The sequence below is a fragment of the Magnolia sinica genome, chromosome 1 (genome assembly GCF_029962835.1).
Source record: "Magnolia sinica isolate HGM2019 chromosome 1, MsV1, whole genome shotgun sequence".
Taxonomy (NCBI): domain Eukaryota; kingdom Viridiplantae; phylum Streptophyta; class Magnoliopsida; order Magnoliales; family Magnoliaceae; genus Magnolia; species Magnolia sinica.
Genome location: NC_080573.1, coordinates 139173062 through 139190121, shown reverse-complemented (window position 1 = coordinate 139190121; position 17060 = coordinate 139173062). Strand labels below are relative to the sequence as shown.

The 17060-nt window shown below is 41.8% G+C and overlaps 1 protein-coding gene across 1 annotated transcript; it reads left to right on the top strand.

Moving 5' to 3' along the window:
* Positions 1–5310: 5310 nt before the first annotated feature.
* Positions 5311–11942, top strand: LOC131220928 (probably inactive leucine-rich repeat receptor-like protein kinase At5g06940). Its single transcript, XM_058215876.1, has 2 exons — positions 5311–7669; positions 11388–11942. The coding sequence occupies exons 1-2, from the start codon at positions 5380–5382 to the stop codon at positions 11771–11773; spliced, it is 2676 nt and encodes an 891-aa protein (XP_058071859.1). The 5' UTR covers positions 5311–5379; the 3' UTR covers positions 11774–11942.
* Positions 11943–17060: the final 5118 nt, after the last annotated feature.

Genomic DNA, 17060 nt, shown 5'->3' with positions numbered 1-17060 from the left:
TAAAGTTGACTCGGCAAATGAGGAAGCAACATCTAAAGAAGCCGATAAAAGCCCAAAGCTTGAAGCCACCCGATCGACTATAAAACCGACCCATGTTTGGGTCGATTATAGAGTCGGCTATCGGATTAAGAAAGAATATTGGTTATTGGTCTGTTCCGTTTTATCCGATAGATGACAAATAGTTTATCCTTGTAGCCAGTTAAGGCCCACTCGTTACTAGAGTTGGTTAGGGCCGAGCCAAGCAAGGGAAAGACGGTGTAAGTGGAAATACTGTCCCGAAAATTCAGTAGAAAGATCTTTGATCCTGAAGATCTCGGGATCAGATGGAGTCCAAAAATAGATCAAAATCAAATCTCCGAGAAATCAGGAGAAGAATCCCTGCACGCCGGGGCCCTCCCATTCTTATAAATACAGGGGACCTCCAAGGTGAAAGGTATGAAGAAAACTCTCTTAAAAAAAAACAAACCTCCCATTACGTCCATCACACTGACTTAAGCATCGGAGGTTCCCTGGCTCTGGCCAGGGTCTCCTTTGTTTCCTTCTTGTGCGGGTGAGAGGACGGGAGGAGAGGCACCCAATTTTTTGCATCAACAACCTTAACCATCTAATTCTACCCACTAAATTTGGACGGTTGATCATCTTCCTTTCAACTGTTCATTAGATGGTTAGGATCGTTCTAGAAGTTTGATTTCTGGGCTGTTTCCCATACCAGTGCCCCACAATTTGGGTCGTCCGACCATCATGATAGACTGACGAGTGTAGATCCTCAAACCTGGATTAGTCACATGTGTGCAAGAGATGACCGGCTTTTGAAGTGATCCTAACCGTGTAAATTACATGCATCTAAAATCAAGCAAAAAAGGCCATCATAACGTGCGAAGAATTTGAACGTTGGTCAGTTTTATTCTTCTTAAACAAATGCGGCTCATCTAATGATCACGCAGGCCTGGTTCTTTGAGATGGCCTGAAGAGCGACTCTGGTATCTCACACGTGTCTCGTGTCGACATGCGATACAGTGCATTTTCAAATTGCACTGCATTGAGAGCAATTTTTATGTAGAGCGGGTCGCGGCCTTTCATGTCCAAGATGGATCAGAGAAGGCCCGATTAGAGGGAAAAGTCATTAAGATTGTTGAAACCTTAAAACAAGTATATCTTGCAAACTGAAATGAGTTGTTCGACATATCATATACAATTTTGGGGTAGAACAAGCTACTTTAGCCAACCAACCTGTCTATACCGAGTTACCCATGCTAAATTTGTGAAATTCCATCGTAACCGAATTCTATGTTTAATTTCATTTTTACTATAAATAATAAGTAATAAAATTTAATTTGATTATAATTCTTCATCTGTTGAGCTTTAGAAGTTGTGACCAACATGAAATATGTTTAGAAAAATTAGGAGAATAATGTGATTAACCCACATATGACATTTCTTGTAAATAAAAAAATTATTATTTATAGTAAGTTATGAATTTTAGAGAATTTTAATTATAATTTAATTCTTAAACTTCTTTTAATATTAATATTCTTATTTAAAGGATTGTTGACTCGTTTACCTAGTTATCAGTTAATTAAATATTTTTATATATTTTAAAATTATTTATATTTTCTTTCGTATGTTTTAAAATTATTTTTATTTCTTTTCTCCGTAAATTTGAGAGTGCCAGTAGGCTCCACCGATTCAGAGTAGTTATCCGGAGGAAGACATGATCAACCTCATCACGATTCGTTCGAATTCCCATTCGTATTGATCAGCAGGGGTCTGGTGGAATACATCCGAATGCATTGCAATAGTGTAAGTTAGTACTATATTCGTTGGATCGTGGTCCTTTTCATGGACCTGAATCGTTTACATGATGGCCTGACCGTGGATGGTGGACAGGTTGAAATATTCAACTCTGCGATTATTTAATGGTTAATGAGACGGTCCACATCGGTAGGAAAAAGAATCAAATGATAAAAGTGTCGAAATATTCCAATTTAAATGTTTTGTTACTATCCCAAAAAAAATGGGTTATATCATATAAACGGTTCGGATCATTGATACAGGACCCCAGATCCAGCGGCTAAGGTCCCGATGTATCCTAGAGCAATACGCCGGGTTGTATTCTAGCCAATCTCTTACTAACTCGCGGTAAATGTCAATTTCCTTCTCCTCGAAAAGGCTACCCGCTGAAAAGCAAAGGATCTTTTGGAGGCGCTTCCACCAATCGCAGTTCTTCTTTCCGTACTCTGGCAGGCATTGTAAAAGCTAGATATGACGCGACGTGCGGTTAGATATTTTATACGCCGGATTCCAGTGTATATACTGGAAGAACAGGGGTACAGCTACTGTGTTAGGCTGTTAGCGGCAGCTTCACACGTGTGAGCACACTGGCCTACTGTTCAAGGCGGTCCACTCATCAGGTGGTTATCAAATGTATAAAAAAAAAACGCATGGTTTAAAAAGATGACAAAAGTATGCGTCAACGTATACATGTGGCCCACCTGATGAGCGGCTGCCAGAAATCCCTCATAACTCATAAACAATATAAACCATCTCCAGTTCAAATGGTGCACCACACAATCCGTTTATCGATGCAGACTGTCTAACCCATGGCCCATAGGATTTTGGATGGATCAGGCACAAATAGTCAGTTCACCTATCGTACAGTCAAGAAGATCCTATTGTAGCAAATTTTGGCCTATGGCCCAGCCAATATGCTGTGGTCCATCAATTTCTGAAGGTCTGGATTAGTGGAAATGTGGACTAGTCAAACGGCGGGGATGGTATATACACCGAGGTCTAGTGTACGTAAATCGTGTTTGATTGTTGTCAGCGAAAAATACGGTGATCTTTTGAAAAAGCGTAACGAGAAAATGACTGGGAAGAAATAACGGAGAAAAGCATCTCTAGGCGTTGAAAAGTTGTAAGAGTAGGCACGTGCGAGGTGGACTTTTGTCCCTTCTGTCCGTAGCTAATTCACGGGAAGTCCACTGTTGTGTCATTTCTGTCATTTTATATTGTTTTAATATTATTTTCAAATTTAAAATTTTATTATAATAATATTTTATTACTTTTGAGCTTTGAGTGTTTTTAAGCGCACACTGTACAATATGTCTCATCTACACGTCACTCATATTCCAGCATGGAAGAAGAGGTCCGAGATCCAAACCATCCATCGGAAAGGCACCACTATATTAATGGTGTAGGTCAAGATTCAGGTTAGATGGGTCACAGTTCACAAAAAATGGACGGATCTAAAAAACTTAGCTGATATTTTCTCATCCAACTGTTTTTAATATTTGGACTCAACGTGATAAATGGACCAGATCCATAGTTTGGGAACAAAGTAGAAACTTTTACTAACCTGATGGATGGATTGGATCTCGTACTAATACACCATGTTGGCACATGTGTGGCGTCGAGATGAGCTTTATTTCCCACGCGTGTGCGCTTAGCAATAGCTTTGTTTATTGATTCGGAGAATTATACACTACATCTGCTCGAGCATGGCATGTCTATGCATGCAGCTGTTGTGCACATGTCATGTAAATACATTAATCTAAACCGTTCAAATTTATCTAACCTGGTAATTGGCCATGATAAGACTGTTCATTCTATTCAATTACGGTACATTGACGGATGGTTAAAAATAATCTATAGTTAGAGAATATAATCATTAAGAAGTTATCTTAAAACAATATTTATTTTTTTTAAACACCATCCAAGTGTAATCCAAGGCTTGGACGGTTTTGATGGAGACATATTCACATAACGTTTGATATTTTACATGAGTATGTATATCAGCTTTCAACTCTTGCGGACTATCTATTTACCAGACGATCTTGGAAAAATAAAAACAAAAAAGCCAAAGCGAATTTCGGGTCGTTGACCATGTTCACTCATCTAATAAAAGGGTCCTGCTTATGCGAGTGCACATGCATGCACGTGACAGGATGGTGCACACGTGCGATGTGTATCAGCCTGGCTCCGTCAAATGGATGCGCTTGGCAGATGATCAGGTGGCTCATACAACCGCCATCTGGGCCACATATATACTAAATAAATGGACATTTGATATGATTGTCCAGTGGGTAAATGAGCCTGGTCTACTAATTAGTCAAGCCATAGCGGACGCAGAAAATATGCGGTTGGCAGTTCCATCTTAACCGTCCATTCCTCTGTCTGTTGTATATGGTCATTTTCGCTGTGGGCTTCCACCTTAGGCTCGGTTCGGATGTCCCACAAACTCGCTAGGTTGGCATGAACGCTGCTTTTAAAGGTGCGTGTAGCTAGCAAACTTCCAGAGCAGCGTACACGCTGTATATCTTACCCGTCCCATAAATCAGGCCGATCACGCAATTAAAATGGACGGTTAGAAAGATAACCATCAACATCCTATACTCAAACGTGTGTTCCACATCGTTAGTAGATATAGGATCGGAGCCTTTTCACGGTGATCCTCACCCAATGGGCCAGGCGTCTTATATGCACGCTACATTGACACGTGCGCCGCGAGCAATATCTTATTGGTCTTATATCCACGGCGGGCAATCCTGGGGACCACATGAGTTTGTGTGGTCCCTTCATCCAGCTCTGTGTGACCTTGGATAGCAAATAAACATTACGGTGGCCCACAATAAGTTTTTAATGGTGGGCATTCAATCACCACTGTTGCCTGTGGTGTGGTCCACATGAGGTTTGTATTTGATTGTATTTTTTGAAATCATATCCTAATAAAATGAGCCGTAAAAACCGATGGACGGCGTCGATATAAGGCACATGCATCACAGTGATCCCATAGTCAAGGATCCACCCACCTCGGTGGACCCGGGATAAACCGAAGCATCGTCCCTTCAGTAATATCTTCGCGAGTCGTTTTCGCGTTTCTCTGCAACAAAACGTCTATACTCTCTCGTTCTTTCTGCGTCTGTCGCGATTTATAGTCTAGAGTGCGTCTCCAACAAGCGTGGCCCACGTTCTGACCATTAAAAAAGATCGGAACCATTTATTTTATGTAAATCAATAATTTGTATCGTAGGAAGCTTAATGAAATCGATTATTTTGATAAATAATGGAAAATTTTTAGTAGATCTTATCTAACTACAAAATTCAAAGGATAGAATCATTAGTGAAGATTTATCATTAAAAAAAAGTTTATCTATATTTTTGAAGATAAAAATGAACGGTTCAAATCACAAGATCATCTCAGCATGTTGGCCGTAGTGGATGGCAACAGACACTGGACTCTGAGTCGCGACAGAGGTAAAACAAACTTCACTCTCTCTCACTACAGAGCCCAGCTTCACTGCATAAAAACCCCATCAAACCAATCTCCTCCAATCCCACCCTATCCCCCTTCAATCCCATCAGAACACTCTCTCCGAAAAAATGCAGAAAAAAAATCCATTTTCCATCTTCATCACCACCTTCCTCCCTTTATTCGTCTTCTTCTTTTTCTTCTCGATCCTGACCTCAGCTTCAGAGCAAGATCTCCTCCTCAGCTTCAAATCCTCCATCTCAGATCCCATCGACTCCCTCTCATCATGGACTAACTCATCTCATCCATGCACCTGGTCTGGAATCACCTGCACCAATTCCAGCCCACCTTCAGTCCTCTCTCTCAATCTCCAATCCCTCAATCTCTCTGGTGCAATCTCCCCTTCTCTCTGCTCTCTCCCTTCTCTCGCTCACCTCAACCTTGCAGGCAACCTCTTCAACCAGCCCATCCCTCTCCACCTCTCCCACTGCAATTCCCTCACCTCCCTCAATCTCAGCACCAATCTCCTGTGGGGCCCACTTCCTAATCAGATGCCCCTTTCTCTCACAACCCTTGATCTCAGCTATAACCATCTCCAGGGGCAGATCCCTCCCTCCTTCGCCTCTCTGCAAGGCCTCCAGGTGCTCAACCTGGCGGGCAATTTGTTCTCGGGCGCTCTCCCGCCTTCTCTCTTATCCAACCTCACTGACCTTCTCGTCCTTGATCTGTCCGATAACCCATCTCTCGTCAGTGGGATTCCTCAACAGATTGGGAAGCTTGGGAATTTGCAGCAGCTCTTGTTGCAGAGGTCTGGTTTTCATGGTGGGGTTCCTGATTCCTTTGTGGGTTTGCACGGGCTGGAGGTTTTGGATCTCTCCCAGAACAATTTGACTGGAAATCTGCCCCTGCGAATTGGGTCTGGATTGGGAAAGCTGGTGTCTTTTGATCTTTCTCAGAATGGGCTATCGGGGCCTTTCCCTGCTGATATCTGCCTCTCAAAAGGCCTCACAAGCCTCAGTCTCCATACCAATCTCTTCTCCGGATCGGTAGCCGACTCTCTTGAGAGATGCTTGAGTCTTGAGAGGTTCCAAGTTCAGAACAATGGGTTTTCTGGTGATTTCCCATCTGGGTTATGGTCGTTGCCGAAGATCAAGCTCATCAGAGCCGAAAACAATAGGTTCTCGGGAGGAATACCCAATTCCGTGTCGATGGCAGTTCGCCTTGAGCAAGTTCAGATAGATAACAATAGCTTTACAGGTAGGATTCCTCCAAGTCTTGGGTCCATTAGTAGCATGTATCGATTTTCCGCATCAAGTAATGGTTTTTATGGGGAGCTCCCACAGAATTTCTGCAGCTCACCAGTCATGAGCATTATTAATCTTTCGCACAATTCGTTGTCGGGGAGCATTCCGGAGCTCCAGAAATGTAGGAAGCTGGTGTCCTTGTCGTTGGCAGACAACAGCTTCATAGGAAAAATCCCAGCTTCTCTTGCTGATTTACCTGTTCTAACATACATCGACCTCTCTAATAATAATCTCACTGGGGAAATCCCGCCTGGGCTTCAGAACTTAAAGCTTGCCCTGTTCAATGTTTCCTTCAACCGGCTCTCCGGTAGAGTTCCGTCTTCTTTAATCTCTGGTCTTCCGGCTTCGTTTCTACAAGGAAATCCTGATCTCTGTGGACCTGGATTACCCAATTCGTGCGCAGATGACAAGCCAAAGAGACGGTCGACGCGGCCCACTGGACTTATATGTTTGCTGATTTCGATTGCTTTTGCGGCTGGGATCATGGTTGTTGGTGCCGGATTCTTTGTGATGTATCGGTCTTCCCGGCAGAAGTTTCATTTGAGCCATTGGAAGTCAGTATTCTTTTATCCTCTTAGAGTTACAGAACAGGATCTGGAGATGGGAATGGACGAGAAAAATGCTGTTGGCAGTGGAGCATTCGGCAAAGTTCATGTAATCCGTCTACCGAGTGGCGAATTTGTCGCAGTCAAGAAGCTAATGAATGTAGGGATTCTTTCTTCAAAAGCTTTGAAGGCCGAGATCAAAACATTGGCCAAGGCCAGGCATAAGAACATTGTCAAATTGCTGGGATTTTGCTACTCGGAGGACTCGATCCTTCTGATTTACGAGTATATCCAGAAAGGGAGCTTAGGGGACTTGATCTGCAGATCGGATTTCTTGTTGGAATGGAGGGACCGGCTGCGGATTGCAGTGGGGGCCGCTCAAGGTCTGGCTTATCTTCACAAGGACTACGTCCCACATTTACTTCACAGGAATATCAAATCCAAGAATATTCTTTTGGATATGGATTTTGAACCGAAGCTTACGGATTTTGGGCTTGATCACATTGTTGGAGAATCCGTGTTTCTGTCATCCATGGCTTCTGAATTGCATTCCTCCATTTACATGGCACCAGGTATGGAGATATCATAAATTCTTTCTTTTGTTGATAATTTTCCTTTATTTTTTAATTTTTTAACAGTAGCTGCATTGTTTTTGAATTAGTAGTTTTTCTTTCTGCCTTGTTTTATTCAACTGACTCAACTGGGTGAGTTAAGATGGTTATCTTCAATTTATTGGAGTATAATCTTATATGTTTTTGCCCAAAATTTCAACTAATTATCATGGATTTTAGCTCGAATTGCAATGATTTTGAAGTAGGATCGGTTCAAACATGAATTTATAATATACTAATGGTACCTAAGAGGTTTGCATGCATGCGTGTGTATGCTGGACTTGCCCATACGTTCCAATGTGGCACAGATGTGTGAGGGTGGGATCAATCATCAGACATGTCCCAGTGCATATCTACCTAGGCCCAAAAGTCGGGCCAGCCTGTTCAATTGGTAGGCCACATGTTTACCGAAAAAATGGACTCCTAAAAATTGGCCAACAGTTACACTCATTGGGCTAAAACAGATGGTTGGCCCTGCCTATGTCATGCATGTGTGCCATGTTGGCATGTGTGGGGCAAATACAGATATGTGAGTCCCTTGAACAGTGCACAGTTCTCTTGAAGGAATGGGTTAATTTGAAGGTTAAACGTCATTCTAATTTGTGCGCGCGCGTGTGTGTTTGTTTTGCTTTTTCAAGTATTTGAATAGAATTCTGACAGAGCTTTGTTGAATATCAAACTGGAAATAAGTAATATTATCTTCGATTTAGAGGCTATTGCCCCCATCCAAGTGGTCAACCAAAGCTATTTCCTTGCCTTCAGCTTTCAAGTTTGTCTCCTTACCTTTCCTTGTCCAGAAAAAGCAGTTCAGATGATGCCTTGTGCACATAGAACGTTTAGGCTGTGTTTGGATGCAATATCGATTTGAATCACAATTATGAGTCAAATTAAGATGGAAGTGTCCAAAAATTTAGTCCTTAGGATTCGCGTCAAGGATTTGGGCTCCAAATTGCGATCATTTTATTTTCTAGTTGCACTTGAGGGTCACTACCTCTTTATGAATATTAGGTAACATCATTATTCTATCCAAGGCTTGCAATTGTTGTATCGGGTATGCATTTTGGGCAGACACTGTTGGGTGTGGAAGCGTCACCCAGACGTGACCTAGATGTGAATCAAACAAACACAGAGAAAGAAAATTCGAGCAAACATAGAGAACATAGCGATTTACATGGAAAAACCCTGCGGCACAAAGCGACAAGCAATCCACTATGAAAATGAAATTACAAGAGATGAGATCAACTTACATGCAAAACCCTAGAGTAGAAAACCCTAGCCCCCTTCAAAACCCTCGTAGAAAACGTTAAAGCTCTCTTAGAATAACCCTAATTTGCGTAAAGTCAGTTTATATAAACATCATTACAGAATTAGAAACAAAACCCGCACTTACGCAAAAATGCGCAATTCCATCGATAGGACCTTTGATAGGATCGAGGCTTCCATCGATAGGATCAAAGATGACCCAAAAGCTGTTGAGCAAGTAAATCAGGATTTCAGGGATTTTCTCGATCGTATTAAGCGGTCTGTCGATCCTATCGATAGACCCAAATTTAGCTTAGATTAAAGGCACCCAATTTTAATAGATATAACTGTATCGTTCATTGACGATACTAGTACATATCGCGTGATATGTACCTGTTTTGGATGATACTTTTGAAGGACAGCCTAGATAGGTGGGCCTGCTGGGTCTGATTGTCAACACAATCTTGGAACCTTTGCACGAAGCTAAGGATGGATGATCTATGTCCAGTGGTCCCTAACCACTGCAGGAGTAGAGAGGATCTTGTCACCCCTCTGATTCTACAGTTAAGATGGTCCTTGGATCCGATCAATGGTTTAGATCGTTTAGAGGCGTGTCAAATGGACAAAAGGGTAAAGAACTCCTCAATTTCTCTTTGGGGACTCTCATTTATGGGATGCATTTTACGAGCAAATACCACCCCTCTTTTTTTTTTTTTTTAAAAAAAAAAAAAAATTATTTATTAAGGGAAGGATTGGGAGATAAGAGAGGTGTTTGGATGAGGTGCAAGGCTTATCCCTATTATCCAATTTCTCCCCCGCATCCCTTCCTCTTTCAAATTGGAGATTCAAATTCAAAAGAGAAAATAATGGAGTTCAGAAAAAGGAAAATCGAAGGAAAACATGTGGGACTAGTGGTTGCCCACAAGTAGGCCCCATGTTCCATATCCAACAACTTCAAACCTTGGTTTTATCATTTCCTCTTGAGTAGACTGAATGTTTCACAACTCAATTCGCGGTTGTATCCAAATGCTGCCTCAGTGAAAAAAGAAGTTATGGGATCCATATTAGAAGGCGTCTTAGACATTGTTGTGTCTTAGGGCTTCTTCGGATGAGCTTAAAACATCAATTTGACTCATCTCTGTCCAAAACCTTGTATGGCAAGACACGTGACAGAAATGGTCTTGTTACTATTTTGATAGAAGAAAGGCAGTTGGCTCATCCCAAGATCATTTTTGGCCAAATTTTTTTGGGTCATTATAATTTGAAAGTCCAACACAGCAGACGGACAGTTTGGCTCATTGGCATGTGTGTGCCACATTAGCACTTGTGCCTGAAAGATTATCGCCACTGTTAATTTGATTTTTAAGCCTGAAGAAAGCAATAACTCTCCTTTTTTTTTTTTTTTTTGTCGGGTATAGTAACTCGTTTCCTACCAATTTGTGGATGACAGTTATCATGATTGTCACTGCAGTGCTGTTCGGAAGACTAAGACTAAATAATGAGAAGAATTCATTTTAATGATGTCCGAATAGGGTAGTGACTGTTTCTCTCATTCTTTCTTAGGTCCACATGCCTTTTCTTATAACCTAGAGTAGCCTTACTGAGGTACTCTGTTATTTACCCCAATTACTTCTGATTATGTGACCGTAATAAGCAATTTTATTTTATTTTTTTTCTATTAAATTCAACCAATTGTTCCATTGTGAACTCCAGCATCTATGTTCACTTGACCCTCAAAACTGAGCAAGATACAAATCACTTATTAGGCGGGTTCCCACTGTAGATTCCTAGGCCCAAAAATCGGGCAGGTCTGCTTGTTAGGTGTGGGCCACACGTGTACAAAAAAAGGAACAAGAAATTGACAAGTCCAAATTCAATGCACACATTTCGCTTGCCTGATGAATTGGCTTGTGGCCGGCCCAATTTTTGGACCTGGACATGTTCATGGTGCGCTACACTAGCTGAATGTCCCAGATCTAGCAGCCATGCCACATCGTCACGTGCCGCAGAACCCTCTCTATCTCAAGTTAGCACACAGCACTCGAATTTTCATTGAAGCAATACTACTACAGGTAGTGGCTATGTGAATACCCACGTGCCATATTAACTGTATGTACTGCAAAACATGGATGACATCAAAAGATGCACCGTACCGATCCCACATCATTGCCTTGTCTTCGCATCAATTCATCTACTTATTGATTTGGTGTTTATTTATTTATTTTTTTTGGCATCAAATCTGGATACTGTAGATAATAATGCCTATTTGAGCTGAAAATTTCAAGTATAACCAATGATACAGCAGTCGTATGTGCCGCCTGGCTAATCATGTTGGGTGGGAATAGAGATTCCCATCCTGCCATGAAAGGACATGTGGGGACGTTAGCACATAATCAGATTAAGTAGACATTCTGAAGTTTGGTTTTCATGGTAACAGAACACGGGTGTAGTAAGAAGGCAACTGAGCAAATGGATGTGTACAGCTTCGGTGTGGTATTACTTGAGCTTGTGACCGGCAGGCAAGCTGAGGAGCCGGAGTCCGGTGACTCCATCAATGTTGTGAAGTGGGTCCGAAGGAAGATCAACATGACCAACGGAGCTATCCAAGTTTTGGATTCGAAGATCTCAAAGACATTCCACCAAGAAATGTTGGCTGCTCTAGAAATCGCTCTTCGGTGCACCTCTGTCATGCCCGATAAACGCCCAACGATGTTTGAGGTTGTCAGATCGCTTCAATCTCTTGACTCTAAGAATAGGCCTCCAAGGTTGTTTTCGTACGAGTTCTCTGCCCATGACGAGCATTCGGATCTAAGCAGAACGTGATTGGTATCACCCATCATGGTTTTATTGTAAATACGACAAAGAACAAAAGACGTGAGTGTTTCACATGGCTTCTTTTTTCTAATTTCTATTGTTTGAAAATGCTTCTTGTACTACAGGCTTCTGGCTTTTTTATCAAATGAAATTTCCTCAGAACTGCTTGGGACTTGGATATGCCTGCACCCTATACACATGCATGGTCCAAGCTTGCCAGGTGGCCTCTTGCCGAAAATCAGGTTGGCCTTTTCATGTGGTTGGCTCACAAGCTTACAGCAATAGATGGATGTATGAAGTGGGGGTTGGGCTCCATGGCTCAGTGGTAGACAGACTCTGTTTCGACACTGAGATCATGGGATGAGTGCCCTTGTGGTTTGGGTGTGTGTGAAAAAAAAAGAGAAGGCTGTATGAAGTGATAACCAATAGTCTGCACTAAACATACATGTGCCGCCTGCCAGTTGAGCTGAGTAGCTGATTTCAGGTTGGCGCAAGGCCGAACACTTTTGCATATGGCACATGTTTCTGGATTCGGTGACAAATGCTCACTGTTTGTTACATTGGCATAGTATGTGTAACTGTGGTTTATTTTGTCATGTTTCAAGTTCATTCACATTTACAGGAAGTAATTCAGGGATTCGATGGGATTGTCGTATGATATGTGAACACTTCCTACTTGTCCATAAAGATGTATTATCATGAATTCCAGGAAATAATCCTACTTGGGTTCTCCATTGAAAGCAACATTAGGAAATTCTAGGGTAATGAATATCCCGCAAATGGCCATATTTTCTGAACTCCCTTTCTTGTGAATATGCAATGTGATTCCTGGCAAGTCTTTCCCACATAAATAACATTTTCAACACTGGGATCTTTGACAGGGGTTGTTTCTTCCCAGAAACATTTTTGACCCATTAATACCAAACATGATAGAAGGGAATTTCTTCTGTTTTGCAGGGATTGTGGTTCCAGGAAACGAATTCGATCCTTTTGTCTGTGCTTTTTCTCATTGGCAGGGCTTTCGGAACTAAAACGATTTGATTTGATAGAAAATCATTATAATTCAAATTCAAAAGTTAAAACATATTTGGTAGCAAAATTTTAAATCCATTTGTACAATAACTAATCACCTAAAAAGCTGGTTACATGCTAACTTCACATGTACCTCTGTCTTTCTTGCTGATGTGGCACTTCTGGCGGACATTCAAGCCACCCAAACAGTGGCCCGCACCATGAGGATAACGTTGGACGATATATATATATATATATATATAGAGAGAGAGAGAGAGAGAGAGAGAGAGGTCTTGGGCCGAGTTCGTCTGAGCCAGTCAGAAAACCAAGGTGGCAATTAGCAACGGGTGGGGTGGGGCAGGCCTGTATGGTTTCGTATCCCGTCTCGAAAGGAGCGGGGCTCGGGCCTGCAATGGAAGCCCGTGGGTTTAGTATGGGCTTATCTTGAAGCTTAGATTATAATGGGTAGGGGCCCATCTTACTGTCTGTGCCTTTCTGTGGGTCACAACGCCATCCCAAAAAAGTCTCGAGGCCCATTCGTGATTTTAATGAGTGGACCCCACAGATCCCCTGACAGGACCCTCCGTCTGTAGCTAAGTCCTGGTGGGGGTAGTACCCCATCGGCGCCCGTACTGGACCGGGAATCTGAACCTATTAAACTGGTTTGGGATTTTTACCACAAATTCCATTGGGAGTTTTCAATTTTTTACCAAATGATGTTGGGAATGGGAGGTGATTTTGAAAGGGAAATTACAAAAATACCCTCACTTTTTATCTTTAAATGAACAAGGAGGAGAATAGCAGGGCCCATGTGATGTGTACGACGTTGAACCCGTCTAACATATGCACCTACCATAAATGATAGGACGATCAAAATCTGGCTGATCAATTAATCAGATGCGCTATACGTGAATTTGGACAGTTTTGGGTGGTGTACATCGTTTTTCAGGTGTGGCCCACCAAAATTTTAGATTGTCTAATCATCATAGTGGGCTGCATTTGTTGGACGCATTGGATATCATAGGAATACAATGTGGGCCCCACAAAATCTAGTTCAAATAGGATGTTTCATCTCAAGTGTCTTCAGCGTCTAACCACCCCAAAAGATTGGCCTCACCATAAAGAACACATCATAGGAAAAATAGACCAATCCACTCCATATGTGGGCCGCATTATAGGATGCAATGGACAACCGCCCATATGCTCCAGGGTACACGTGTAGACCACTTGATGAGTGAATCCATGTCTTTTCTGACAGTTAAAAACCTGATATTCATATAGTACATGTTTGTAATTTCCGTAAAATAAAAAAGAAACTGAAAATATCAATGACAGGTCGACGCACGTGTGATTATGCTGTCCTTAAAGCATTATTCATCCATTCTTAGAGTAATTAATACAGATGACAGGTTGTATGCAAATAACTTCTAGGATATGACAAGCCTGTTCTGCGTTCAACAAGTACAGAGAAACCACTAATGAAACTTTGTGTATATAATTTGCTGGTACTTTAAAAAACTTCAAGGAAAATCTCAAATCAGAAAGAAATTCAAGAAAAAATTTATTAGCTTGGACCACTACATTGTCCAGTTCCTTGAAGACTTGCTAACTAAGGTTTGTATTAAATCTTACTGACTTGAACAGAGAACTTTTGAGCTCTGCTGGTTTATATGAGAGAGTAATTCTAGTGGTTTTTAATGGTGAAATGAATCATCCAAGCTCTGTTGATGTAGAATAGGGTAGCTAGACATTTTAGTTCAGGGGATCAAATGGCCGTTTTTTTATGGTTGGTGAGAAACTAGCTGTTATTTGACAATTTTTAACCATTTTACATGTGCAAAAACTAACTGCATGCAACCCATTTACACTCAATGGCTAGCTATTTATGATGATTAAGCTAGTCACATGCAACAATTTCAACATGGTTTGATTTACTACTGTATTAGTAGTCATACTAAGCCTTTAAATGGTTAATTTTAGCCCCTATATGAGGCAAATAAGTCTCTTTCATACTGCTTGTCCGCAGCACTCAGCCACTTGACTCATAGTCATTGTCATCGTACAGTGGTTTGCACCTGTCTCGCGCTGGTTCTCATAAGGTCGCGATGGAGTGACTCATCTGCAACACAATACACACATATGAAATGCGAAGTGCGCCTCTAGCTACTTCCAGCAAATGTGCCAATCACATATTTTCAAAATCTCAAGACGGTTTCGCGCATAATTAATGGAAAAATGTTATCGTGAATTATCTCTATATTTTAAAAAATATCGGCAGTTTTCAAAATTTGCAAATTTATTAAGGTGAAAATTATTTAAAGTTCTGGCTAATTCATTTAATAACTGTACTAAAATAAAAAAACTTTAAATTTATTTTTGGCAAGATCTTTCCTATAATATCCCGAGAAACCAAAATTTAAAATCTCCCGAGAAATTCCTGAGAACGAGATTTGTTACCATGGCATCCAGCTCATTTCAATAGGCCAGGCCGGCTTGGGCCAAGCAAAACAAAAACTTGAATGAGCAGCCCATCAATTGAAATCCGGTCCAAGAAATTTAAAGACCCCATCTCCCTTCTTACACGTACTTGCACATGTGCAGGATCCAAGCCATTACCAGGTGGGGGAACTGCTTGGGCGTCCTTGCCAAACATTCAGGTCTGTCAATCATCAGGTGGGCCATGACATGTATGGACAATTGATTTATGTCAACCGTCCGTTTGTTTTGTACATGGTTCTCCCGTTTCAACATTTCATGGCCTGAATTTTTTTAGAACGAATTGATATGGCAGGGTCAGACCGACAAGCGCATTGGATCTTATGTCCAGATGTCATGTTTACACGTGTTAAACATAGGTGCACTGAACTCTTGGTGCTGGACCAATCAACCCAAGACCACCAGAACCCATGGGACTAGGACCAGGCCCAAACTCACCACAAAAGAGGCTCAAGGTCATCCAGTGCTTGACCAATCAACTCCGTCCAACGAGGTTCCTGTTTGTCACGAACAGGGAACTTCCTTGTTGTCCGCCAAGTTTGAACATGTGTGGCCCATGATTATTTTATCAAATCCATTGATCTGATGGCCCCAATCATGGATGGACCGTACCCAAAACTTCTCCCAAATTGAAAGATCCTAGCCATCGAATCTTTGTTCTTTTCTCCATTGAATGAATGTGAAATTGTTGGTGGAGTTCTTCTTAACCATCTACTTTCATGCCAACAAAGAAAAGTTAGAGTCGACCAAAAGGACTGTTTTTGGGTACGATCATGGGTGCCATCAGATCAATGGACGCGGATTGCGTCCTACCCTGTTTCTGTGAGGCCCACCATGATGTAAGTGTTTTATCGACGCCGTTCACCGCTTTTCTCAGATTATTTAAATGTATGATCCTAGAACTTAGGCAGGTCGACATCTCACCAAAGGAAGCTGCACTGATAATGACACCCACCGTTGAAACCTTTCTAACGGTCAACATGATGTTTTTTTTTTTTTTTTTATACCATCCAACCTATTCATAAGGTCATGTAGACGTGGATGAAGTGAAAACACAAATATCAGCTTGATCCGAAGCTTCTTCAGCTCCTAAGAAGTTTTTAATGGTGGATGTTCAATCCCCACTTTGTGGTCCACTTAAGCCTTGGACCGGCCTCAGTTTTTGGCTTATATCTTAAAATGATCTGAGAAAAGTTTTGAACGGCGTGGATAAAACACTTAAATCACGGTACAGAGCCCTGCCTGGACGGGGGTAGGACGCAATCCGCGTCTCAGTTCAGTGGCTTGGATAAAACCACCAGGGCCCCACACAATATTCCAAACTTACCTTCCACTTGTTTCCAACATTGTGGCACACCTGATGAGTTGAACATCTACAAATGGCCCACCTCTCGGATGGCTTCGATCGCACATCCATCTGCGACCTGTCACATGACGACTGTGTGCAACTCGGTCCTGGCCTATGTGGACTTTGCAAACCCTAAAAGCACGGATCCATAACTCAAGTGGGCCATGCACATGGAAATAAATCTTCCAGACACACACTGAAAAATTTTCTCCTTCATCCTGGTGGGGCTTCTTTTATGAACGGCTTAGATGGCACAAAACGATGGGCTCCACAGAACTACTTGTCGCACGGGCTCCGTACCTCCTCAAGGGTGCGGATCTCAACACGCAATTCAAAATGAACTTTTTAAAAGAATAAGAAAGAAAAAATAAAATTCAAATTTGGAAATGCAGCTGGTTCCCACCAGATAATATGTCGCACGACTCGACTTTCGGTGAGCTA